The sequence below is a fragment of the Sinohyriopsis cumingii genome, chromosome 4, assembly GCF_028554795.1.
Source record: "Sinohyriopsis cumingii isolate HCF-2022 chromosome 4, ASM2855479v2, whole genome shotgun sequence".
NCBI lineage: Eukaryota > Metazoa > Mollusca > Bivalvia > Unionida > Unionidae > Sinohyriopsis > Sinohyriopsis cumingii.
Genome location: NC_142964.1, coordinates 98,294,550 through 98,322,232, shown reverse-complemented (window position 1 = coordinate 98,322,232; position 27,683 = coordinate 98,294,550). Strand labels below are relative to the sequence as shown.

The 27,683-nt window shown below is 35.0% G+C and overlaps 1 protein-coding gene across 5 annotated transcripts in view; it reads left to right on the top strand.

Moving 5' to 3' along the window:
* The window catches only part of LOC149801743 (aryl hydrocarbon receptor nuclear translocator homolog), a 101,304-nt gene that overhangs the window by 26,554 nt on the left and 47,067 nt on the right, over positions 1 to 27,683 (top strand). For 2 of the 5 annotated variants that reach the window (XM_089956062.1, XM_089956059.1), the window contains exons 3-5: positions 17,899 to 17,967; positions 25,283 to 25,324; positions 26,575 to 26,732. In XM_089956062.1, coding sequence (XP_089812188.1) covers positions 17,899 to 17,967; positions 25,283 to 25,324; positions 26,575 to 26,732 — 269 coding nt within the window. The remainder of the gene's footprint in view (positions 1 to 17,898; positions 17,968 to 25,282; positions 25,325 to 26,574; positions 26,733 to 27,683) is intronic. The other 3 variants (XM_089956063.1, XM_089956061.1, XM_089956060.1) reach the window with 2 other exon arrangements.

Below are 27,683 nucleotides of genomic sequence, written 5' to 3'. Positions count from 1 at the left end.
CTGTTCATATATTTCAGTGCACCATGAACCATCACCAAGGTTTGTTGACACTTAGGAGAAGAAAAAAAGTGTTGATTTTGGGGTCACTGTGACTGAAAGAAGACAGTTGTTTTTGTAAATAATAACTTTAGTTCTAGACTGTATACCTTAACCAAAGTTTTGGGAGGGCTTGCACTTAAATAAAGAAGAGACTTATTGATTTGGGGGTCAAAAGGTAAAATGTCAAAGTCATTGTGATTTAAATAAGAATATGTTTTCTACACTAACTTGTGTTGAAGATTAAGGTCCTTGACCTAACTTTGTAGATGGCATGCACTTAGGATAAGAAGGAAGCCTACAGATTTTGGGGTCAAAAGGACAAAGGTTATGATAAGTACAAAAAGAAAATAATGGTTTCTGCAAAGTAAGTTAAGTACAAGTGCACATAATGTGACTAAAGGTCCAAGTCAATGAGACCTTTTGGTCAGTAATGTCCAGAGGCAGCCATACTCTACTAGTACCTACACAGAGGTCTATTAAACACAGGGTGGGTGTGTAATGTGCCATTTATGGTACTCTCTTTTTTTCCATTTCAGCTTGTGTTTTCTGGTGTTCATCTCTCCTGCTTACATATTGAATGTGTTCAATTTTTATCTATCCCTTTTGATGTAGTATGCATGTGATAGCCAAGTGATATACATGTCAGCTATACTAATTAATTGTAAATTACCAGCTTTTCATTCAGTCTTGGACTGTAAAGACTTTAAAGAAGCCTATCGGTGTTCTTCACAAGAAGTTGATGGTTTATGTTTATCTTCATTATTATTTTTGGGGGGGGGGCATTTCTGTCTGTCCTGTACTAATATCATACATTGTGTTAACTTGATGTACCAACAGTAGTTAATAAAAGCTCATGATTCTAACACAACTAATGGGTGGCAAATATGTTAAGGCACTGTAGTTGCTCAGTTATCTGACATTCCGCTTTATCTGACATAGCCATAAGACGTGCTATTTACAGTCTTATGCTGCATGCACATTCATGCTCATGCATCCCACTTTTTTATCCTGCAAGTCCAGCAGTGTAAATTTTTATATTATGTTGGTATCCTGTGATCAGACTGCTTTGATGGCCTAGTGGTTAGAGTGTCCGCCTTGGAAGCAGGAGGTCTTGGATTCAAACTCCAGCTGAGTCATACCAAAGACTTAAAAAAATGGTACTAACAGCTGCCTCACTAGGCGCTCAGCATTAAGAGGTTAGTGTTAGGACTGGTCGGCCTGGTGTCAGGATAATGTGAGTGGGTGGGACATTTCTATGGCATGATGCCCCAGTGCTAGACATCACTATAAACTGTTACACTGCAGACACTGTTGCGATATGACTGAAATTTTTTAAAAGCTACATTAAAAATCCTAATCACACACACACACACACACACACACAGTATCCTGTGATCCTGCACTCTCAATGCATGTACTACTTATGTTTGTATCTTTTGGTCCTGCATTTTCAATGTATATACTACTTATGTTTGTATCCTGTGATCCTGCACTCTCAATGCATATGCTGCTTATGTTTGTATCTTTTGGTCATGCACTCTCAGTATATACTAATGTTTGTATCCTGTTGTCCTGCAGTCTCATTGCATATACTATATGTACTTATGTTTGTATCCTATGATCCTGCACTCTCAATGCGTATGCTACCTCACAGTGTATATACTAATGTTTGCATCCTGTTGTCCTGCACTCTCATTGCATATACTATATGTACTTATGTTTGTATCCTTTGGTCCTGCACTCTCAATGTTGCATTTAAAATCCATTGTTCAGTTTACTGGATTGAATTTATCTCTTCAATTTATAGTTCTTTGTTATGTTAGTTGCACTGATGAATAATTAATTATGAATGAATCTGGTTTCATACTTACACTGCACATTTAATTTGTGTAATGCCTCCCCCCCATCTGCATTATCTGACATTTTCGTTAATCCGACCAATTATCCGCCCAGTTCAGGTCAGATAACCAGGTCTCAGCTGTATGTCCATTAAGTCACTCCTAGGTTAAGCCCAACGGTGTCAGGATAATTTGTAAATTGCTTTATTTTGTATAGAAAATCATATATGGAGTGATGAGAAAGGAAGAGATTGAACAATTAAAAAATATATTCAAGCTGTAATGAGATAATTTTGATGCAACATGTACTGTAATTGCACAGTTATATGGTTTTGCCCTGATGTATGTGCTGTAAACATTAAACCTGATGAGTAACAGTTATTCATATGTGTTGCATTGTGATTCCAAGTTATCGAGAGTGCAAGAGAGGATTTTCTGTCATTTTATAGCTCATAGCCTTGTTCTTTGGTTTCATTACCTAACACCTTCAATCTGCTATTTGTGCATTCAAATCCATGTTTGTAATATTATTTAAAGAAAAAGACCTGCTGGTGACAAATTGATTTAATTAAATGTAAAAGGTAAATACAATTTCTGCATTTCGCAAAGTTTTGCTTTTTAACACATTTCTAAGAGATTTTTCTGTATTTCTTTTGTGCTGTCAACAAATTTCTTGATGCATGGGACGTTGCAATATTTGAGAGCTCTTTGCTTGTCAGAGCAGTAATTGTCCATACCTGTGATGTTTAATCTATTCTGATTATGTAACAGAATGGTAGTTCATTGAAAGGACTCAAAAGTTTTGAATGTTTTTGTTAGACACTTAGATTTTATTTTTGGATATAATTTGGTCATATGAAAAATTACATAACTTAGCAGTATCTTGGTGTATCTTGATAAGAATTTGATTTTACATAAAGAAGTACTGGTATATATATTTATCTTGCCATAGTGAAAAGTGTTTGGTTATCAGAGTAGGTTGCATGAATCTGACAGACTTATAAACTGGTTCTTCATGCATGATATTTTGGCAATAATGTATGACATGCACCCTGATTTTTGGCACAGAATGAGGTGAAAATCTTAGATGTGTCGTATAATACACATGATAACCTACATTTCAAAATCTTGATGATTTCACTGCTTTCAATTAGAAACATTTTCCTGTTTTGGATGGTAAACTAATCATGATTTATCAAATAATGTTTGATGGTTTGGTTTTCAGTTTAAAAATGCTTGACAGTTTCTGCTGTTTTCTATCAGTGCTTAATACATGTGCATGTACTTGAATGTGGTTATGATGGCTGGATTTTCTCTATCACTGTAGGAGTTTCTTACATGGCCAATGTTGATAATTTTGTCTGACTTTATTCATTAAAATTTTTTATCAAACGCAGGATGCTGTGTGAAAGTTCAGGTCCAGTAGTTATAAATATTTCGTCTTACTGACACCACTGAAGTATATACCAGTGTTGGAACGTAAATTTATCCACATGCTGTATCATTTAGAATGTTGGGCATATCAAGGGTTTAGAGTTTCCCTTTAATAACACCCAAGTCATTGAAGTCTTGATCACCATATGGTGACAAAGAGTATCCATTACTGTGATTTAAGATGAAAATTGAAACAAAGAGCTAAGTTTTTTTCTCCAAAGAAAAGTAAATACAGATTTATTTAGATAATGCATTGGACTTGTACTTAGCTAGCTGGTACAGGATGAAGCCAGGTTGGATTGGATCTAGTGAAAACACTTAACACAAGTAGGTTAGTGAGATGTTTATTTATAATCCAAATAAATGTTAATGTGCATAAAGTTCAGCAACACATATAACAGAATCATTCCTAAATGGATATAATCAGTGTTTGGGTTTTCAACAAATTATTAATTACTGGTATACATGTACTGTTTTTCAAAGGATATGATCAATACAAGGATTTACCAACATACATGATCAATGGAATTATTGTCCCTCAGCAAGTGCAATGTTGCATTAAATTGTCATATGTATAATGAAATTGTCTTGTAGCTTCAAAACCAAATATGTTCATTTATATTCCGTAAACACAAATGATGATTTTATCCCATGCATCCAGACGATGATCACAAAATATTTCCAATCCACAGCTCCCTACAAATTCATTAAGGAACGGCCTCACGTAGACTGCTCCTCCTAGTCTGCCAAAGGATTCTTCATGAAAACTTCCTAGTCCGTATACCTATTTTTCCATGACCTTTAGCCCCTTTCAGAATTTACCCATATTTTCGCTTAAACCAATGTCACCATTGACTGCAGTATCCAGGTTACACAACCCCTAAAGTTCAACAACTGCCTGTAACAGCTTAGAAATGCAATAACTTAGAATTACTTTATGAGGTTATTATTATAATGATTACATTCATGCAGCAAGAATAGTCACACTTTATTGGAAAAGCTTGAACATTTATCATAATTTAATGCTAAAAACATATAAATGAATTCAGTTGTCAGTTCAGCTATAAATTGTCTATCTTGGGACCAACTGTATTCTGTCTGACAGAATGGCATTATGTGACATAGGTCAGAATTAGTACACATTTAGAATAAATTATGAAATATTCATTGTATGAAACAATTCCATCACATGTCACAGATAGCAAGAAAGAATTAGATATTATATATTGCATACCTCTACAGCTGAAGATTGCTTCCATAAAGTAGACAGCTTCTGACAAGGCTCCTGTGTTGTGACAATACAGAGTGCATTAGCACTATAAGTAATCTGTTTGTGGTCAGATCCACAGACAGAGAACTTGAGATACCCCCCCCCCCACTGCATGTGCCTGGTTTGTACAGCAGCTAATAGATATCAGTATTTAATACAAGTAAATCCACTTAAAGTATAAGTTTGGCAAAAGCATTTTCTTTGTTGCGTTGCTGCTAGTCACTAGTTCTTTAGTGTGGAAGAGTAGTCCCTGGTCCCAGAGTGTATGGGACCAGTCTCTTTGGAGATAGGTAAGGCCCTTCCTTTGCAAGGTAATGAGTGTTCATAAGTATATTGCCTCCACATGTAAGGAGAAGTCAAACACTTCGGTCTCACTGGATAGTTTTTCTGTTGAATTTTCATCTGACAGTGTGGGTATGACATGGATTTTGAATGTAGCTTTAACAATTTTTTTAGCCATATCACTACGATGTCTGCAGTGTGGCAGTTTATAGTGATGTCTAGCACTGGGGCATCATGCCGCAGACATGTAGCATGATGTCCCACCCACTCATATTATCCTGACACCAGGCCAACCAGTCCTAACACTAACCTCTTAATGCTGAGCGCCAAGTGAGACAGCTGTTAGTACCATTTTTGTAAGTCTTTGGTATGACTTGGCTGAGGATCGAACCCATGACCTCCCACATCCAAGGCAGACGTTCTAACCACTAATCCACCGGAGCAGTCATCCAACAATGACCTATTGCAGAAAAATGAGAATAATTTTAGACTGAAGTTCCAAATAAAACAAACTAATGATTTTTATAGAAAGCATGCATGTGAGATTTTGACTGCGGCAATCAGGTTAATTCCTTATACAACTGGTGGCTTTTATACTGAACCAACACTGCCACCAGACCCTCTTTTTTTTACGTTAATTTTTGACAGCAATGAGCTATTTTTAATATTTTCCTGTGACAAGACAGCTAAAAGAATCAGTATGTGCCTTATGCATGAATAAAGTTCAGTAGTGCTATAACAAATTAGCATACGTTTCATTACCCCTCAGCCATCTTGATTTTTAGATATTTACCTCTGTAGTAGACATACATAAACACATAAGCCAAGTAAGTTGTTCATTTGCTGCCCAAGTTACACATTTAATCTCTAAAGCTAGTCTAACTGTGACAGGCAGTCACCAAAGAAGCCAACCCATTTTCAAGCCTAACTCAAAGTAAATCTAAACCACATTACAGATGTAGCTTCTGTGTGAATTTATAAATAATAAGCTTATAATAATTAGGTTCATGCCTTTTACCTTAAAAATTAGGGAGATGTCAAAATATGAAACTATCCAGTGAGACTTCTCACTTGAGAATAGTGTACTGCGTGCTCCAGCAAGGGAGGAGAGTCACTGCATGTCTTACATTCTGAGTAGTGTGTTGCACCCTCCCACTGACAGAGGAACTGCACTGCACTCAGGACTTCAGGGTAGCATGTCACACCCTCCAAACGGGGTGGGGTGGGGAGCACCACTGCACTTTACTGAGTGATGAATCAGATGAAATACTTCTGGGATAGTGTGTCATGCCATCCTGAGAGGGAGATGCAACAGTGCACTTAACACATTAACCCCTAGCGACGATTTAACGTGGCAGGAGGTAGTAGCCTACTGCCGAGTTCTGTAGCATCATGGTCATGCATGATACACTAAAGTGGGTGGTGTTATAGAAAGGTAGACAGATGTAGCTCTACAATGATACCAAATAATCTGGAATATCTAGTTGCACTACAAAATATAAGATTAAAAAACCCTCATTTTTTGGACCCGACTTTTTTTAACCCAAAATTAGCATGTGGTCGGAATCTGGTTTTGCGTCCGGATTTTAGACTTTTTGGTCTCAGATCTAAGGCAAACCGGTATGAACTGCAAACAGACAGATGAGCCTTTGCAAAAAGTAGGATAAGATGGGCATTTGGAATAAAGAGTGGTCTCCATACAAAAATAATGGCTCTGTTTAGCAAAAAAGAAAAGAAAAGAAAAAAAAAAGAACTCCAACCTTTACCCTTCTGCTCATGTGCGAGTCAAATAGCCAATGAAAAACGATGTTTCTATCACAATTAGGCAGTATGTTATTGAAAGATGACCGGGGATTTTGGTGTTTTCAAGTCTATTCAGAAATAGTTTTCAAAATGTGTTTCCTACTCGATTTTCAGGCGAAAATGACAAAAAGTCCCAGGGGTTAATGTGTTAACAGTGATGAATCAGACAAACACTTCCAGCATACCTTGTTTCACATGCCTGAGTGGGAGGTGCCACACCACACTGTACAGTGTGATGAATCAGATGTACCAAGCTCTGAGATATCTGATCAGTGACCAGTGTCTGGTTTGACCGCCAGTCAATGTCTGGTCTCTACTAATCATCAGTCAGTTCATCTAGGTGACTGATCAGTTTGTCCTGGTCATCACTAAAGGTGCCAGTGGGTATCCAGGTACTCGGGTACCTGCCCATTCATAATTACCCTGGTAATAAAATTAGCTGTAGTTTATCTATTCAGTTCATGTTTTAAAAAAATATCTGTTTCCAAATTCAGATCAGAGATTATATCCGGTAATGTCAGGAGCAAGAAAGACACAAATAATGAGTACAGTTCGAGGCTTGTGTCATGTGACATTGATCCATCATATCTACTGATCTTCATATCATCAACATGTACTACCATTTGGCTATGTACTCAAACAGTTTCCTTATTTTCCATTTATAGGAACTGTACATGAATGTTTCGAAGAAAACAGATTGGTTTCTTGAATTTGAAACCTTTTGTCACAGATTAATTATAGTTTGATACACACTTACGTGGTGGACCAATCTTTATTGAATATTGAATGGTTCCATGTATTAAGTAAAATGGGCTTTATTGATGTGACTTGTGGATCTTTATGGATGAAAACTATTAGAGGAGAGGGATTTTGTTCAATTGAAGAACATGTTGCATCAGGAAAAGGACAAACAATAGCACTTTAAAATATTTGAAAGAGGAATTATACAGTAATATAATACAGCATTCAGAAAATGTAGACTTAACAACATTTGATGGAAAGTTAAATGTGATGTGACTAACTAAAGTGAATGTTGTGTGTAAATAATTTATCATTTTGTTTTGTGTCTGTGTATTCACATACTAATCCACTTGGATTTAGCAGATTTGTAACAAGAATTTTAAGTAACTGCAGATCCAGGTAAATAGCAGAAATAAATGTATGTATTTTAAAAATTATGGAATATAATAAATAGATCACTCTTTTTATGCTTAGATTGCGCTTTTCTGCCACTTATATTAATAATAATTACGCTTTTACCTCTCAGGAGGTTGACATATATAAACTTAGAGAAAAGCAGCCAGGTTCACATTTAATAAAATTTCCTTTTGATTGGGTACCCAGATAACAGATCATTAGGATCGTCATGTACCAGGTTGACTTTTTCTAAAATTTTATATCTCTGTCTGTTAACTGGACAAGCAGTCTCATCGCTCAAGAAATTTTTTTTGAGTGGGACAATCCATCTTGACCCTCCTGCCTGCATTTGGGACTGGCTTATTTTCATTTGAAGCCATCTTTGTGGTGGCCATATTTCTGGCACTGAAGAAGTAATGATAGGGTCTGCAGGGATATTTATGAACCGAGCATTGATCGATGTAGTTAATGTGGTGCAATTGACCATCATTGTGCAAGTGTTTGCCATTAAAGCAAATGTTGATTCATTTCAGAGGCTACATGTATGTTTTTTGTAAGGTTTGATGAACATGTTGATTGATCACAAAGGTCAGTTTGAAACTAAGTAAAACAGTTAAGCTGAATATCTTTAATGTAGCCCTGAAGTTTTGTGTGATTAGCCGATTGATCAGATCAGAGCCTTCTGAACACCCGTTCGGCTGAAGGTGAGGCCAAAGTAGCATATTGCACAGGAGCAGCAACCATTGGCCCCTCCTCTATTCAGCTACCATCCTCCTTTTTTCAGATGATACAGGACGCAACCTGTAATGTTCTTTGATTGTTACAAACCCAAAAGGGATGATTAGGAATGACTCAAATTTAAATAGGTTTTTATGTCTCTTTTATTCAGACTCCACACTACAACTGTCTAATAGACTCTGTATCCTGCATGCAATGCCAGATCAAGGTAGGGCTAAGTAGGGTTGGCATTGCTACTGATTACTATACAACAAATGGCAAACAGGTTATCTCCACTCATTTGCCTCATACAGCTTGCAGCGAGGCCAATTGTACGACCCCTTACCTGCAACAATTATTTCTTTCAGCTGGAGTCCATTTCTGGTCCGATTTCAGTCAGAAGTTGGAATATGGGTTTATATGATCAAAGTCTTGGGCAAATTTGATAATGAACAAGATCCATATATATCATTGAGATTCTCTTGCACTGGATTGACCAACCTTCTTACCATTCTGATGGTCATCTTTCTAATCCAGTTTTGATCAGACATGAAATAGATACTTAAATCATAAAGATCTGGGATGAGATCGATAGTGAGTGAAACCCATGTATATTAAGTAGGTGATATTGCATCTGATTGGATTAGTTTGTTACCACTCTGGAGGCTGTAGCATGTGAGTGATATCACTAAATCAGGTCTATTTGGGCCTCTTGTTTTTAATAGGTATACCAGTATATGATTTAACAAAGAAACACATTCTGGCTGTATTCACCAGAAAGTAAAACAAAAACCATGAAGAATCTTGAGTTAATCCAGAAAGGCATATCAAACTTTGAACAATACAGACAAAGAGAACATGAAAAGACAACCAGATGAAAAAGAAAAGAAAACAAGGAAGCTATTTTTTGTAAACAAAATCATAAGTTCATTAAGAACTTTAGAAGTTTTTGATGATGAATCAATTCAACACTCAGTGGAGAGACGGAGCCAACTTTTAAGTTCAGATTATCAAAAGAGAATGACCTTGATGAACCTGTTTTGAAAATATTTCACAGAGTAGGGCTGATGTCTGAGGGGTTTAGTGGAGGAAAAAGATAAATTTTCCCAGGATAATATTTATTTCTTTCTTTTTCACTAAAAGATATTATTTGTATGGGTGGACCCAAGAATATATGCAAGATGATAAAACCAGTCACCAGTGCAAGGTGTTTTGAATCTTATGTATATAAAAAATCACTTTCCCTTCCAATTATAACTATCTCTTTGATGGGAGATATCTAAAAAGAAAGAAGCCTGGTTTACTAGAACCAGTTCAGGAATTGGCACCAAAGAATAAAATGTACACTATGTTTATTGATGGAATGAAGGTTATTGTTCTTATTGACAAAGTTCATATGGATTTTTATATATTAGTCGTGAGAAAGGCAGGAACAACACTAAAAAAGTGAAGAGCTCACACACTTTTCTTGCACAGATCTATTTTCAGAAAAAAGAAAATTAATGCACTTACCAGAAATAATAATAATAATCATAATTATTATTATTATTATTATTATTATTATTATTATTATTATTATTTACAATGGTCATAAATAATAAGAAAAATTCATACTTATGGCATATTGTTAATTTTAGAAAATAAAACTAAATGAATTTATTAAGATGACTTGCAAAATAATTTTATCAGTGACTAACTTTTATATCCAGTTGCTAGTAATATTGGAAGATGTATCACTTGAACTGAGAACAAATTGCACTCAATAATTTATAATAGGGACTAGACTTGGCTAGTCTTTTTTTCTGTAGGTGAAAACATTTGGTGTCCTGTCATATCCATCATCATACCTTAAAAATATTAATTCGTGCTATTATAGAATGTGTCAAAAAAATTATCTTGTAAAATCTTTGGAATAAATTTATGCTTAAGCAATAAATTCTTTGCTTAAAACAAAGATGGCAAGCTAGAAGCTTAGGATTGTATTTACTATCATTAAAAGCCAAAATGGATAATATCCAAGTTGGTCACTTACTTTACTGTATCAGCTAGCTGAAAATTTCAGACAATATTTCTCTATAAAAAAAAGATGATGCCCTACATGTGAATACAGGGCTTTCTTTATCAGCCAGGAGCTGGGTGACATAGCTGGCCATATTTACTTTACACCTGGCCACTTTAAAAAAACAACAAAAAAACTATTTCTATTGGGGAAGGTCCCCCAAATCCTCTGCCTACTTTTGTATGGTAAATATATAAAATATTTCTGTATCAGTTCAAGTATATTTGATGAAGCTTATTTTGTGTATGAAATATTTGAAGCATGCATGAAATGCAGTAAAATAGAGAAATTGCTTTCGACTGTAAAGAATAAAACGTATTACCCAGCATAATTTAAAAAATTTAACAATATTTACAGGAAAGTTGAATCAAGCTTCACAAAACTTATGAAAATGAGCTCTACATATCATCTCAAACTTTAAGAAGTTGTGAAAGTCATTTATATCTTTTAAGGGAGAAATTATATAAAATGTGAATATTTATCACAAGTAATTGATTTAAGTGATCAGTATGGCCCATTTTTCATGGGCTACAACTCTACTACAAAGTGACAAGCTGAAACAAGAAACAACATTCCTTTTAATACAGAAGAATTACAATAATAGTTATGATTAATAAGATGTATGAATATTTTTAGGTTGAAAACATGTGGCCTTATTATTAGTGTGCTTTACAGTAAAATTTAAAATTTTAATATTGATAGTCATCTTTTCTACTTACAGTTCCTTCATTGCTAGAATTGATTATCCCTAGACATTTACTATCCCCTAATCCCCTTGCCAACAAAGTTGGTATACATTATTGCATTTGCCCATTTATTCATGTTTGTTCATACATGTGTGTGCATTCGGTTGTTCATTCATTATGCCATTGGAATATTGGCAACCTCATTTTAGTGTCTTGCTCTGTGGAGAGAGATACAAGGAAGAACAGTCCTGTTTTGAGTAGGCTGAAGATGTAATTTCTTTCATTGTGGAACCAAATGAGTTCTCAAAGGTACCTGCCCACCATGGGGGTACCCACCCCCTACCCACCTGTTAGACTAATTATTGGAAGAGCAAGTTTGGATGCTTGATATAAAGTGGTGAACAAAGTTCACTGCCTCTTTCCCCTCGAATTGTGTCCTGAGCTTCTGGTGCTGAGGACAAAGAGATTCTCTCTAGTCTTGAGAGGCTCTTTGGTGCCTCATCTCCTCCAAATCTTCTGTTGCTCTGCACTTTGTGATGGTGTAGGAATTTGCACAGAAGTCTTCCCAGGGACAGGAGTTTTGTCAGGCAGCCGGTGTGGTCTGTCCCCTCGTCCACACTTCAGCCACTGGTTTCTTCTGAAAGCTGTCAAGTCCATTGTTATGGTACCATTTGAATGTCACAAGTGGGAATATTGGCTGGGACATTGGCTTCTTCCAAGCTTTACAGTGGGCACAGCCTTAATGATCTCACAAGCATCTTCACTCTCACTTGAGAAGTCAGATTTTGCCCCTTCTTAAGACTTTGTACATGTAAGGATGAATTTCCTCATTAGGCAAAGGAGAGTTTTTGTTCCTACAAGCAGGATTGACTAAATTCTGTCCTTTGTATGGGCTTTCCTGGCCAGTATCTCATCAGCTCATGTTTACCACTTTCTCCTGGGGACTCTGAACTTGGCTATAGAGTAAGTTTACTTGCACCCTCTCTAGTTCCTGTTTTTAGCAAATTGGAGACCCTCTAATATATCAGATCCCTATGCGATCCGATTTTCTCCACCACCTCTGTTGGTGGCTAAATCAGGAACTGTTTTTAACTGGAGTCCCAGTTTACACCCCTAAAATCCCACTCCTTTCTGATGGGGTGTTCACCAGAAACCAGGTGTAATTATTCTGGGATTTTGGTCCCAGGAAGAAGCAACCTTTCATAGGAACAGCTTGGAAATGCAGGCAGTGTTTCATGCCTTATAGGGGTGTGTCAGCCTCGTTAGGGATTGTTGAGTTATGGTTGCCTTAGACAACACATCAGTAGTATCCTACCTAAGGTGTCTGTGAGGTACTGTTACATATGCTTCCTCTCCTTTTGAGGGAAGTCTGAAACAGCCTCCAATGGCAGGGTTAAACTAGGAGTCCACCATTTTTCAGGCAAGAGGAGTATCCTAGCAGACAGTATGTCCTGAGGGAGTTGTGTTTAGTCTTCATGGAATGGTCAATACACCAGTTTTTTTTAATAGCAGAGTCACTTTTTCAATTGTGGGGGATACCCTAAGTTGACTTATTCACTTAGAAACTGAACAACAGTCTCCCCTTTTATCTTTCTCCAGTATCAGATCAGAAGGCCTGGACAGTTGGCACTTTCATTCAAGTGTGCATATGCTTTCCCATCTTTGAAAATAATTCCACAGGTGTTCCACCACATCAGGATATACTTGGCTTAACTCATCCTGGTAGCCCTTCTATGGCTGCAGTGGTCATGGACCAACAGCCTTGGTTGATGAGCCCAGATTACTACAGAGGAAGAACCTACTGTCATAGCACAGGGGTCTTAACCCCACAACAACGGACAGATTCTTTATTTTCACACTTTGCTCATCTTAAGCGATCAATCCATTAGAACTAGTTTTCAATGCAAAGTGGGAAATTCTAGGGAATTCAATAATCTAACTATTACCCTTTCACTGCAGTTGCAGAATTTGTTCTGTTCCATTTTTTGAGGAAAGATAATATTCAGTGTCCACTATTAAGGGCTGTAAGGCTGCCCTTTCTAACTCTTGGAAGTTCTCTAGTGGTTCAGCCACTTGGATGGGCCCTCATCTTTTGGATGTCATCAAGTATTTAGAACTTGAGAGACTTGAATCTTTCATGTGTGGACATTATCAAAAACCCCTTATGAACCTTTGAGGGAAGCTTCTATTGAGAACCTTACCCACAAGACAGTTCATATTTTCCTTAGTATCAGCAAAAGGAGCAAATTTATTGCCCTATCGGTGAAAAAGGTTATGTTTGGTTCAACATTAATTATGATTTCGTTTCTCCTCTTTGCCAACCTGGGTTTCTGGCAAGAATCAACTGCTTTCATTAGCTCTACTTTCTATTGAGATCCCCAGTCTCGGTTGTCTATGTGCTGCTGATGATAAAGTTAGTCTCTAATGCCCATTTATGGCCTTAAGAATTTAACTTCAAAAAGGAGAAGGAAGGATTGAAAGTGTATCTTCCTATGTAGTAAGAGTTCCTCTGATATTTGGACTGCTGCTGTTTCAGGTGGGTTGTCCTCACTCTGTCAAGAGAGCTCATCAGTCCCTCACTAAGAGGGACCTATATTAAAATTAAAGGCATGAAGTTAGGACTGTTGCTACATCTTGGGTTCATTTGAATCATTCCATCTTATATAATGTTACAAGAGCCACCTAGTACCTTCTCCTTTTACCTTCAATCCTTGGCACACCATATTGAAGACCTTTTATTGTTGGCTCTAAAGTGGCAGAAGAACACATGGCTCAACCCTCTACCAGCTTACATTGGTGAACACTCCTAGCACTATGGTAAGTACAGTTTTTTGGCTGTCAGTTTACCTCCTGGTAAATTTGGCAATTCAGTAGTAGCAGTTAATGTATTACTACTATTAAAATGCAGTTAGGGAGATAAAACTGATGTGAAATAATGTCATACTTACCTGTTACTAATTCAAAAGTCCTTCTTCTGACCCCACTCTGATGTCCTATATTCTTGCTCCAAGTCAAAAGTGGATGGTATTCTGCATTTTGGCTGTGAGCTAGACTGGGATTATCTTCTTTTCAATTCTGACCTTTCAGTACTGATAAGGGAATAACTGTCTCAGACTGGGGAAATGTCCTGGTAAAGGAAAGCAGTGCAGTAGTAGCTGATATGTAAAAAATAATTAAATTTAGTTTCACCACCCCCACCCCAAAAATGGAACTTTAGTAAAGTAAATTTTAGAACAAATTAGCTTAGTGTATAAACTTTCATATTCTCATTAATAGGTTTCATGCCATGTGGATCCATGTATAATTCACATCCAAGTGCAAGATAGAAATCTATTGTTTCCTTCAATGTAAACCTTTGTGATGGATTTAATTTATTAAACTAGAATAACACAATTAATGTCAGTATTGTCTGTTTGTAAAAAATTATAGCTGCATTTCTATTTGATAGCAATATACATGATTATGGTTCAACTTCACTATTTGGTCTTTTGATATAAGCAAGGGAACTTCCAGCTTTATTTTTTGTTGTTGCTATGAGGCACTTAACTTCAGGTTTAATCTATGTATCCTTTTGATGAAGTAAATGTCCTTATTGATAGTTAAATCAGATTATTATCTTGAATATACTTGATGATTAATGTTGACAAAGGTTTGTTAGGGACTCAAAATGGCGGCGTAAGGTGCACACACATTGCATTGTGGGTATTTGCATACTCAATCATGACATCTGTGAAAACAACCCATAGAAGGAATCCAGTGCATTAGTTACAAGCTCAGATGAACCAGATCTGTTACTTGCATTAGGCACTAGCATATTAATAAAAATTAGCATGGGTTCTTTTGCATTTTCTGAATAAATTTGGAATGTGGATTTTGTTTGGATTGGTGTTTTATGGCACAGTTAACGATAATAAAAGGATGGGAGAATCAGTCTTATCTTGGATTTCTAGTAATTTTTATTTGGATAAAAACACACAAATCTCAAAAATTCTGTGCAACTAGTTTCTCATTTAATTTATGCTTCTTCAGGCACGAAATGTTTTGAAAGAAACAGATGATGTCTTCTATTTTAAAATAACAATTACATCATTACATGTCTTAAATGATATGCATCATATATATATGTATGTATGTATGTATGTATGATAGGATCTAAAAGATACAAGAGTCTCTAATGAAACCTGAATCAGTAAAATAATATAATAAAATAGAGACAAACAGTCATACATATAAATATATTGTTATAAAGGATATATAATATATCAATTTAAAATATTTTTTAATTTTAAGCGTCTAGAAAATTAACAATTTCTTCAGCGCATTTAATTTTGCTGTGACATTTTGATTTGGGACAAAATTTTAGCCCTTTGCCTACCAGTATATAGTCATTATCAGTTAATCTTCTGTGTGAGAGGTTTAACACTTTCTTTACCTCTCTTAATTTATTTTCTTTCTTTTTTCCACTCTCTTCTACTTTTGAATCTGTTGAACCTCCTATTCTTTTGTCTTGCGATGTTGCCTCATTTAGCCCTTGTAAAATCTTTACCAGGTTTATCAGTGTCTTTCTCTTAGTCACTGTTTCTGATCCCCCCCCTTCCCCGATTTATGGCACCTAAAATTAAAAGAATTTTTTATGATAAAGCATACAGCAATTCAGAGAATAAATCAAATTCTTTTTGTTCTAAAAAATGTGTTATTTTAACATAATTAAATCATCTTTTACACCACCAAGTGAATGTGATTCATATTTAGATTTTTATTTTGATGCGATCACAGAAGAGATATTAACTGGTAATCATTAAAAGCAATATCATAGTAATATTTTTGAGGACGAAATTAATGTATAAGTATAAATGATGACAGTATAGTGATTAAAATGGCTGATAAATCAAACACTGTTATTATTATGAATCAAGAAGATTATGTTAAAGAAGTTGAACGTCAGTTAAATGATGAAAAATACTACAAACATTAACGAAGACCTGTCAGTAAAATTAAATAAAAAAATTCAACATACATTAATGAGATCACTAAAAATAATAATTCCGTGTATGAGGAATTTGATATTTCCCTCTTAACATACGTACACCTCAGTTCTTCATGTTACCCAAAACTCATAAAAATCCTGACCATAATTTATCTTTCAATTATCCAGGACGACCCATTATATCAGGTTGTAATTCATATACTGAAAATCTATCCAAATTTATTGATAGTGTTTTACAACCATTAATGAAATCACTTCCTTCATACATTAAAGTTACTACTTATTTCATTAAAAAGTTGAGGTCTATTCCACTGCTATCTGATAACTCAATCCTGGTATCGTTAGATGTAATATCACTATATACCAACATTCTGCATGCAGATGGTATTGAAGCGTGTAAATATTTTCTTGATAACAATCCTAATAATAGCACACTATATACAGTAGTGAAGATATTTGTAAACTAATAAAACTTATCTTGGAAAATAATTATTTTCAATTTAATAATACAAATTACATCCAAATAATGGGTACGGCAATGGGTAGTCCTATGGCTCCTTCATACGCTTCCCTTTCCATGGGTAAATTAGTAAAATATTTTCTTCAAAACGAAAAGTTTAATCCGTCTGTTTGGTACAGATTTTTAGATGACATATTTATATCTGGAACCATTCAACTGAAGAAATTTTTTTATTGATTGCCAAATACATTTTCACCTGACAATTAAATTTACTTATACTGCATCTAGTACACATGTTTCATCTTTAGATGTAAATGTAATAAAAAATATTGATAACACTATCTCTACAAATATTCATATCATGGAAATTAATATTCACCATATCTCTGTTTTATTTTATTATTTTAGCAATTTTTATTAAACAGTAGAGCATCAGTCCCTTCGAGGGACTCTTGTTCAAATATAACTTTTCAGGGACAAGTAGATCAAGAAGTATTTGCTTAGCTCTGCTAAAGTAAGGTGAGAATTAGTGAGTGACATCTGCATGCACTAAAGGGACTCAATAGTTGACTTGGCATGTGATTGCCTGAACCTATAGATTAACTAAAATAAGTTGACGGCTTGACCTTTCATGAGAATATCAAGTTGGGTCTTGCTAATTTGAGAAATAACGTATTTGCCCAGGTATAACGCTCACACAACTGCGAACAGCATATCTGCTTATCTGCCATTATTCTGTTATTGCCTTCTTCCGAGGAACTGTTCTCCAGTAGTGTCAACTGGTGGGTGCGCTCATTGAAGGCATTGTACCACACCAGACAACTCTGTCGGATAACAGTCCCCAAAAGAGAAGGCAATAATAGAATTAGTATTTCACATGATGTAATGTTACATCCTATGACAATTGGCACATGGCAATAGTTCCTGATGTATTAAATCAAATGAGCCAGGTTTAGTATCTAAGAGTCAAGGGGTTGTATGCACGGTCTTAAATAAAACCCTATTCTTAACCAGTCAGAGCTTGAGAACAAATTCCCATTGTTAGGGAATCAAAACTTGAGAATTTATCATGTGATGTACTAATTATTGCATAATGAAACTTATGGGATTTAAATATTTGCAGTTGGGTGGGTATTATGCATGGGTAAATACTGTAAGTAGCGATATTTTGTGATTTTTTTTCCAGCTCAGATGATGATGAGGGGCAGGGAGGGTCTTTTACCCAAGAACAGGCAGACAAAGAGCGTTTTGCCAGGTAACTACAGATTTCCATTTAGCAAACATAGCACAGTAAAACTTAATTATCTGTACACAGATTATTAGGACTGTTCATGACACTTATAATTGGAAAATTAAATGATACTAGTTTGATGATAATTTCACTGAACCTGTAGTACCGTTAGGGATCACATAAGATAATGCTCAGGTCCCATGAATGGTCAGTCTTCAGATAGGTCACAGGACACAGTATGAGACAAGGAGGGTGAATGGGCACGTGAACCCAGAAGGTAACACATGTTCAGTGAAATTATCATTAAACTTCAACTTGGTAAGTACCATTAAGGTTTCCATTTTCATTGAACCTTTCATACCCAAAAGGACCCCTTAGATGTGTAGAGTGTGCCCTGCAAAAGAACCATAATAGGGTAAAAAAAAATTGAATCGTTTAAATCACAAGAATTTATTATGCAAATTCAACTGAACAAGGTAAATGTATGTAATGAATTTAATAGCTTAGGTTGGAGATGAATCAAACAGTTTTTCACTGAATGTCAAGTCATACGTGACAGATTTCTGATCATAATTTAGGAACATAAAGTCTTTGCTCCAACTGGCTGTTTTTAATGTTGTAGATACAGGTACCTCATATGATAAAGGTAGCATTAGTAAATGACATTCTTGTATTGTAAAATTTGTTTTGATGGCAGCAGCTGGCAAGGTGGATTTTAGCCATATTGAAATAGTGGGCCTTGAAAGTTAAAAGTATTTTTTTTTCCTCATTATTCCTAAATATCTACAAGAGTGACTGTACTAAGTTGTATATCTAGTAAATAAGCTGCTATACAAATTTCACCTAAATTATTTTACGTGCATCATTGCTTAATATGACCTATCATAAAGATAATTCAGTTTTTATATATATCTAAATTTCTAAGACCGATGTTGGGATGGACAGTGGAGAAATTTCACTGGGTATCAGGTAAGGAAGTACCTGGCAGGACTTGAGGCAACAAGATCAATATCAAATTTACAAAATTATGATCAGTTTCTGGAAAATATCAGGCCTCTGCATGCATTGGGAATCATGGTTTAATTTACAAATAGAACATCAGCCTCCAGTTTAAATTGGCCTGGCGGATGACAAGCACTGAGACAAATATCTATTGCTCTACACTATTCCAAGAAAAAAAACACCAGATCATCAAGTTCCTCATACTAAATCCCATTTTAATTATATTTGAAAAGGCAACAGCATAGTGCATAAATAGTCTTACTTGCTGACCTTTCATTCCTGAACAGAAGCATTGTGAAATCAAAAAGACCTGCTTTTAGTTAAGAAAATGTATATGCCACAGTCTTTCTTCTGATGACCAGTGGTACTCTGTGGATATGCTAAATCATAGTTGAGTCTTCACAACTGTGTTAATATGAACCATGTAAGGCTGGAATACAAGAGAGGGTGAATGGTGAAATGCACATTCTGTATTCAGCATTGAACAAGTTTGTGACCTTTGTCCTCAAATCATGGCAATGTCAAATTCACCCCAATGAAATTTCAAATTGAAGTCCTCCTATTTGACATGGACTCTAGTACAAGGTAGGGCACTTCAGACAGACTGGTAACCATAATTCCAATCAATGTTGCAAAATACCTACTGGGAAAAGAAAGTTTCCTCAGCAACTGCTGTCAGTGAGATATCAAGTTATCAGTCTTGTGTAAGGCACCCAGTCATGTAAATATAATAGTAAGTGACCAAACACAATAACTTGAATAACGAATTCCAAGTTTTGGACTAAATGCAGTGTCTTGCACATCTTTTATACAGTCAGAATGTGTCTGCCTGAGGTAAAACTCGTCAATTTGCACTAGATTACACCGTGGACTTTGCACTTGTATGCAAAATAGGTTTTGATAACTTTGTGAATACACAAAGTGCCGAGGACAACGCACATGGAAGTTAAATAACCTAAGTTATCCCAACATAATCTTAATGTCTCTGCAGCAGATCATGAACGGGAATATAATAGTATTCCTTTTCTAAGTAGATGGAGGCAAACCAGCAGTCTTTTTAATCATTAGATTGATGGCAAAATGTAAAGTTTCCATCTAAAAGTGATTTTTTTTATTTGTATTGATTTAAGTGTTCATGTTTAAGGATTTATCATCTGCCAAAGGGTTAAAATCAACTTCAAGCACTTCCTCAGTGTCACTGATGTTATTTTTGGGGTGAAAGATTTTCATTTGAGTCAGTTCAGTTTTATATTGCAGTAAAGTCTTTAAAATGCAAGTGTCAGCAGTTAGTTTTTTTTTCTGGAAATATGACCCTGTTTTGCCAGCAATGAAATTGGCTGGAGTGTTAAAAGTACTGGAAAGAAATTCCCAATTTAGCTTTGAGGTAAGGACAAAGGGATCCATAGATTTACTTACAGACAAGGTATCATTTGTGGCAGCCTCTACAGCCGAGCTGAGCCCTATCCCATTTGTTCAGCCTCCCCTCTTTGACCATAAGACTTTGTTATGTTTAAATGGTAGATTTGATTGATGGAGAATGAACCAGACTGAGTGTCCTTAAGAAAACATGGCTTGTACATAAACTGCTTGTGAAAAGGCAAAATGTGTCAGTTGCCAAAGTTAGGGCACCTTTAGAGGTCTGTTACTCTCTTTATTTGTAAGAACAATATCCATTACAGGGGATTTTGAGTGGAATGATGTTATTGATCATATGTCCCTGAACTTTCTGTACTTGGATTTCAGGAAACCTGTTATAGTCTGACATTTTTAACCAATTTTCTGGATTTTCTTTTGGAAGTTAAATTCGTACGTTTCTTTGGCTGCATGAACTACCCATGATGAAATTCACAATTACTGTAGCCAACTTGTCAGAAATGGCAGGCCCAGTATGAGCCTGGAGTTGACTGAACCATACCAACTCAAAATGCATTGGAAACCTTATGCAAGTTCATTTGCAATGTTTTCGGCAAAGAGGACACCTAATTTGTCCCATGGTGTTGCCTGAGTCAGTCATCATCATTGTTGACTGAGGGTGGGTGGAGTTGATCCTTATCACATCTCCGCCTTCATGGTAGCAGCTCTGACCAGTGCACTCAAAATTAGCAATAGGAAGGAATTGCTATACAATTAATGCAGTATGAAGGAAACAGTACCAACCCAGTCTAATATCTTGAAAATACAAGGAAACAGTACAAATCCCAGACTTATTAGTTTGAAAATACAAGGAAACAGTACAAATCCCACTCTTATTGTATTGAAAATACAAGGAAACACTTGGAACTAATGGATGAACTGTAACAACTTTGCTAGTAGCTAAAACCTTGAACTGGCTGTGAAGTTGGACTTTGCACTGACCAGTCACGTGACCTGTGTCATCTAATGGGGTCCCATAGGAATACATGCTTTTTGCATAATTATTATATTTTTTCACCTAATTTTGTCTTATGGTTGCCTGTATATGGATTACACTTATTTTTGGTACATTTAAAAAATAAAAGCAATCATCTCTTTATTACCACATTTATAAGTTTGAAAATATTCCACACAAAAAGTATTATGCTTTATTCAAATAGAGTAAGAGCACATTTGTCAGCATGTACTTTGCTTATTTTCTTTAAGTAGCAGCTGCACATGGCACATTTTAATGGAAATGGACAGATTTCTTCAACTTGAAAACTTGTCTCGAGATTCATTATACTTCGATAATATATTTAGGTACCAGACCAGTCTATAATTTTTTAAAAATATTTGGAAAAATAAGCTTTATCAGTGTGACTCATGGACGTTTCTTGACTGAAAAATGTTAGAGAAGATAAATCAGTTTAAACTTCAAAACCTGTTCAGATTAATAGCATTATATGCAATAAAGCACACGGTAGATTGTCATGCTCATTGCAGAATTTGCAGACTCTGCAACCATTCAGCAACAGTTAGACCGCTATAATAGTTAAAGCGAGTGTTGTATATACATAATTTGTCAGTATGTTTTATGTTTGTATTCTGGTATGAATCCTCATGGATTTCGCCCATTTTTGACAAAAAATTTAAGCAGCTGCAGATCCTATTTAGTAGAAAAGTAAATGTGCGTTTTAATAATTCCTGTAATTTTGGCATGTAATATATAGATTGCCCATTTTTTCTACTTACAGTAGTAATAATTATGCTTATACCTCTCGGGATTGGCATATATGCATGGGGTAACAAAGGTTCAATGAAATTGAGTGTTCCTTGGAACTACCATGTTTATCATGAACATTTTTTCCAGATGATTACAGTCAACTCTGATTACAGTGACCAGCTTGCTTTCAAGCACTTTTAGCATTATAATGATACTGTCATTTGTAATGATTCAGGCAAATTATTTTGTGTGAATGCCATTTTTTTAAATAGGCTGTAAACAACATGTAATAAAAGAGATTTTAAAAAAACATGATAGTGCATTTGTTCTACCAGTTGTTTTATAACTTGTATGGTTTACTAATGAGAATTATTATTAGTTTTCTAAAATTACATAAAAAAATAAGCATCCAACATGTTGTGCGAACTTGGTCACATCAGAGAGTCCCATGTGATAAAAAATCCAAATAGATAATTTACATCCATTCAGTGAGAGATGACACCTGGTCTGCAAAGTTTACACATTGGAGTGGTGTTGTTGTTATGGTAAGTTTATATAGGTAATTTGCATGTTATGAACATTGGCAGTGTTGAAAGTAGAATGTTCCATTGTAACAGACAAAGTTTGTTAGTGTGTACATTTTTGGGTGGTACTTTTTCTTCAGAGATGGATGTTCCATTATATTGAATGTCATTGTACAAAAAAAAATGCTTGATTTGGACAAAATCAGTCTCCCAGGAGTACAGATATTAAATGTATGAATTATTTTGATCTTTCACAACACTCTAGAGAACTTAAGAGAATTATGCTTACAAAGGTCAAATGTATATCCCTCCATCCATCAGACATCCATCCAACAATTGTTTATGAACAAACACTCTAGAGGCTTATTTCTGATCCGATTTCAATCTGACTTGGTATGGGAATGGAAGGAACCTGAGATAAGCATAATTAATAATCACAGGATTTAAGAAGAAACTTGTAGTAAATTAAAAATTAATTTTAGAATACAGTACTGTGTGCATAAATTCATAAGAACAATTATAAAAAAATTTAAACTAATATATGTCATGGATTATTATTAATAATTTGCAGCTCATACTGAAGAAAATAGAATAAAGGTGCGAGTTGATAATAATTTGATACAGTAATTATATTTATATTTACATGACTAGTTTGTAAAATATTATTGAATTATAATTAATCTTGTGGATGTGGAGGATTTTAGAAAAGATGCATAGGAATTTACTAATGATGCAATGTAACCTCTGAGCAAATAAAAGGGTCTCTGATACACACCGGTAAATGTATCAAAGTATCAACATTTCTTAATCTTATGCAAGGAAGATATTTTGCTTTAGGAATATGTTTCTTGTAAAAATGCTGTCCAAGTTTATAAATTTATTTGTAGAGAATTGTTACTACAAATTTGTCCACATCTGTCATTCTTGAATAGTTTGAGGCAGATATGATATGTTTAGTTACATAGTTTCACAGTTGTTATCATTGCCATAGTAAAGTTGTTTTGTTGTTTATATGTTATCATATATATTGGACATTATTTATAACATCTCACATGTATTCAGTGCAATGTCTGACATTATTTCAAATGTATATATTTGTATTTTAGCTTTTAACACAATATACTTTTTTCCTCAAACTCCTCCAAATTTAATTACTCAGAAACCATTTTTTAAATTAAAAATCCTGAAAAAATCTGTAGTTAATCCAAGCAGATCAGAGGGTGGAAAACAAACCTGCAACCTTCTGGTCATGCGTCCTATGGCTTAACCATCGATCCACCAAAGCTTTCATGGGTGGGATCTCAGGTGATACAAAGTGATGAATCCAGGGAGAGGGCTCTGGAGGGTGGAGGGTAGGGGAGAGGTAAGGACAGACCTAGGAATCTTTGCTGACAAATTGACTCTCTTTATACCAAGATCGATGAGACCGTCCTGAATGTATAAATGATGTGTCCTTATTATGCTTGGAGAATGATGCTATATATGTGGTTTAGGTAGAAGATAAATGATACCAATATCATAGGCAATATAGGAACTAAGTGCTTGTTTTAATTTCCCCTCTACAGTTTCAGTATGTTTGTGAATGTGCATTTACAAGCTAACATATAACTTTAAAGGTGAGTGATATCAAGCACACCTGTGTATCTTGTTTCATTTTTGATTTCATATATATATATATATATATATATATATATATATATATATATATATATATATATATATATATATATATATATATATATAAATGCAGTATTTTTCAAATGATTTATTTGTAACCTCTTTTGGCTATTAGCATAATGAACTGTGTTTTTAGCGTCTGTAGCCAGTATTGAGAAAGATCTGACTGTTGTGATATTGTGTTAAAAAGATTTTGTGTAACTGCAGTATAATTATAGGTTACTGCATTTGTATGGGAAAATATGAAAAAGGTTTTTCGGATGGAAATACTGCACGACCTTGGGAGTGCAGTATATCCATCCGACAAAATGAGTTCATATATTCCCATACAAATGCAGTAATCTTTCTATTATATGCTCATTTCCTTATTCTACCTATGGCTTAATTATGTAAATAAAAATACGTGAAACAAAGTAACTGAATGAATGCTGTATTCCAAACTAAATACATAAGCACAGATTCATCATTACACAACAACAACATTATTAATGTGCACATAACTCCGCTCAGATAAATTTGAACTTAGTCATGCAATAGACATAACTTTCGAAAGAAAATGGCATTTTGGTTTACTTAAAATTGAAATTTGGAGTCATATTGTGAATGAATGCGCATTGCAACAACTTTTCCATTTGATCTGGAATGAATAGAGTTTGGTATATTTTTTTTTATTCTATGAAATTTCGTGATTATGGACTGGACTTATCTGCCAATTCTACATGAAATACTTCAGATTGAAGCAGTGAGGAAAAAGTGTGCTGACATCTGCAAGTGTGTTTCTGTTCTGACATTGAATTTTTGAAATCATTATGTTTGAAATCATAATGTGGGGAAAAATATGAAGTCTTTCAATTGCAATTTGCAAAAAGACGCTATGGAATTTAATGTTTATTTCATTTTGAGTACAGTAAGGATGATTTATTTGCACTTGGAATATAGTCAAAATTACAGTACAATTTCGAAATGTGTAATCAAGCTTGAGAACCCATGACATGACTCATGTAATTTGGATTTGCAGAACTAAGAAAGTACATTTTGAGGAAATTCGGGATGTAAAACTGTAAGTATATTTTTTGCCATTCTTATTACCAGCTAAAGACAGTTTATGTCTTGTCACTTGCATGTTATTTGTAAGGACCCTGTCTGGCATCTATAGCTAGCCTAACTCCAAAACATTGTTTCAAAAAAGTTAACACAGAATGCAGCAAAGCATCACGTAAGTTGCAGTCTATGAAACATCTGCTTTAGTTCATTCATTTGGTTTACTTCCACAGACAAATAAAATAAATCTGTGCTGGCATCTGCATCCATTGTTTACAAAAGAAAGTAGTTCCTTTATTCACGTCAGTTCAGTATGAATTGCACATGAGTTCAATATCGTAAAATACTGCATGATTCTGACAATGTAAAGTTAACAGAGAAAAAAATGAGCATATAATAAGGCTGGATATTGCTAGAATTTTTTTATTGTTTTACTGAGAGGATGGTGTATTACATTATGTCTTGCAATATGTTGTGCAAAATCTGATGATAATTTCATACCATTCACAAACTTTACCATCACTGCATTAGTTTCTTACAAAAGGCATGGTTATTTATTACTTTGTCATCTTTGGAGAATCAAAGCAAAAAATATTGCCAGACAAGTAATTTTGCATTTTGGTAGCAGCTCATTCATTGTACAAAACTTCTGATTCTACACTCACCATTTTGGTTGTTACTTTTCAACACATAGGGCAGGCATACGCAACATATGGCTGTGCTTATTCAATCACAGACTTTAAAAATTGCTTATCTGGCCTGAACCCTGGAGGAAGTTGCTCATGACTGGCTTATGGTACACAAATCAACTATTTTGGCAGAAACATTTTTCAGAGATCTTTGGGCTTGGGCTAGGTTGAACAACAAATATTGGAAGAGACAAAATACTCAAATATAGAGGCTGAATAAAAATTTTAAAAATTTTGTTCACAGTTTATATAAATGCCACAAAACCATTTCATTGGCAGTGTTCTGTATGCATAATTGAACTGGCAGAATCTATACCATAATATGCTGGTAAAGCTGCACACATCTGTTGCAATGATGTATAATTTGGATATTCCAGACATCAAAATTATGGCAGAATCTGTCAAAAAAGGACACCAAAATAATTTCTGAATTTTGCTCTTTATGGAAAGATTTTTTTATATTGAGGTTAATTATGTATGCAAAAAGTATCAGAAGATTTTCATTAATATTTTTTTTTTAAAAGGTCTCCTTTATATTTAGGTTTCTGCTAAGATAGGTTTTATTGAATTCTTCTTACAGGGAAAGTCACTGTGAAATTGAAAGAAGACGAAGAAATAAAATGACAACCTACATCAATGAGTTATGTGATATGGTACCTACCTGTAGCACTCTAGCCCGTAAACCAGACAAGTTAACAATACTGCGCATGGCAGTCTCTCATATGAAGACTCTCAGAGGTTTGTCTTTGTTTTTTTCATCTACAAGATGTGGCCTTTTAAGGAAATTTAATGTATTATTTCATGGGCCTATAGTGAAAAATGGTCTGTTTCCACTCCCCAATTCAACTCCAGAAGTTAGGCCAACTCAATTTTTTTTATAATTTTAGGGGTGGGGTGAGATGTCTTTCTTTGTGCTTTACAAATGTTGTGTTCCTGGGCTTTGTTGCAACCATGACCCTGTTACTGATTTATTGATATTAGTATGAGCCCATCATTGTCATCAACACTTTAATTCATATGTATGTTGGTCCATTTCAAGTGCTTTGCTAATTGTGATACTGTGGTAATGTTGGTTAAGATGAAGCAAAATTAACATTTTTGTGACATTTAATATAAAATACACTTCAGAACTTTTCTGTGAAGGTTACATATCAACTACCCAGTCAGGCACTAGATCAAAACAGGATGGAAATGTGCATGGTAGTAGTGACGTGCCAAGCACTTTTGACTTACTACAAACTATTTATACCGTTTGTCAACCCATGTTGGACTTTAACCGCAGCTGTAAATATTAAATGGGGGCCCCAGGTGGCTCAGCAGTCTAAAACTCTAACTTTTACAGATCACTGACATCTCACCCCTGTGGGTTCAAGTCATGGGTAGTTGAGAAAGCATGCCAGTAGCTTCCTTCGTCTTACTGGTTCTTCAGGTGTTTTCCCGTGTTCTTCCTCCACCAGATATACAGGTCGTCATATGTAGGCTATCATGTACTGAAATTTAGCTGTTAAACCCACTAGACTGAACTAAACTTGGAATTTTGAACATAAAAGCTGCTCCATGAAAACTTTGATAACATGACCTTTCTGGATTAGAAAAAGACAGGGTACATTTCAGATGACGATGTATTCTAGTTCCAGCAAGAAATAGAAGGCAGTTAAGAAAGTCCAGAATGTGTGTGGGAGATTCACA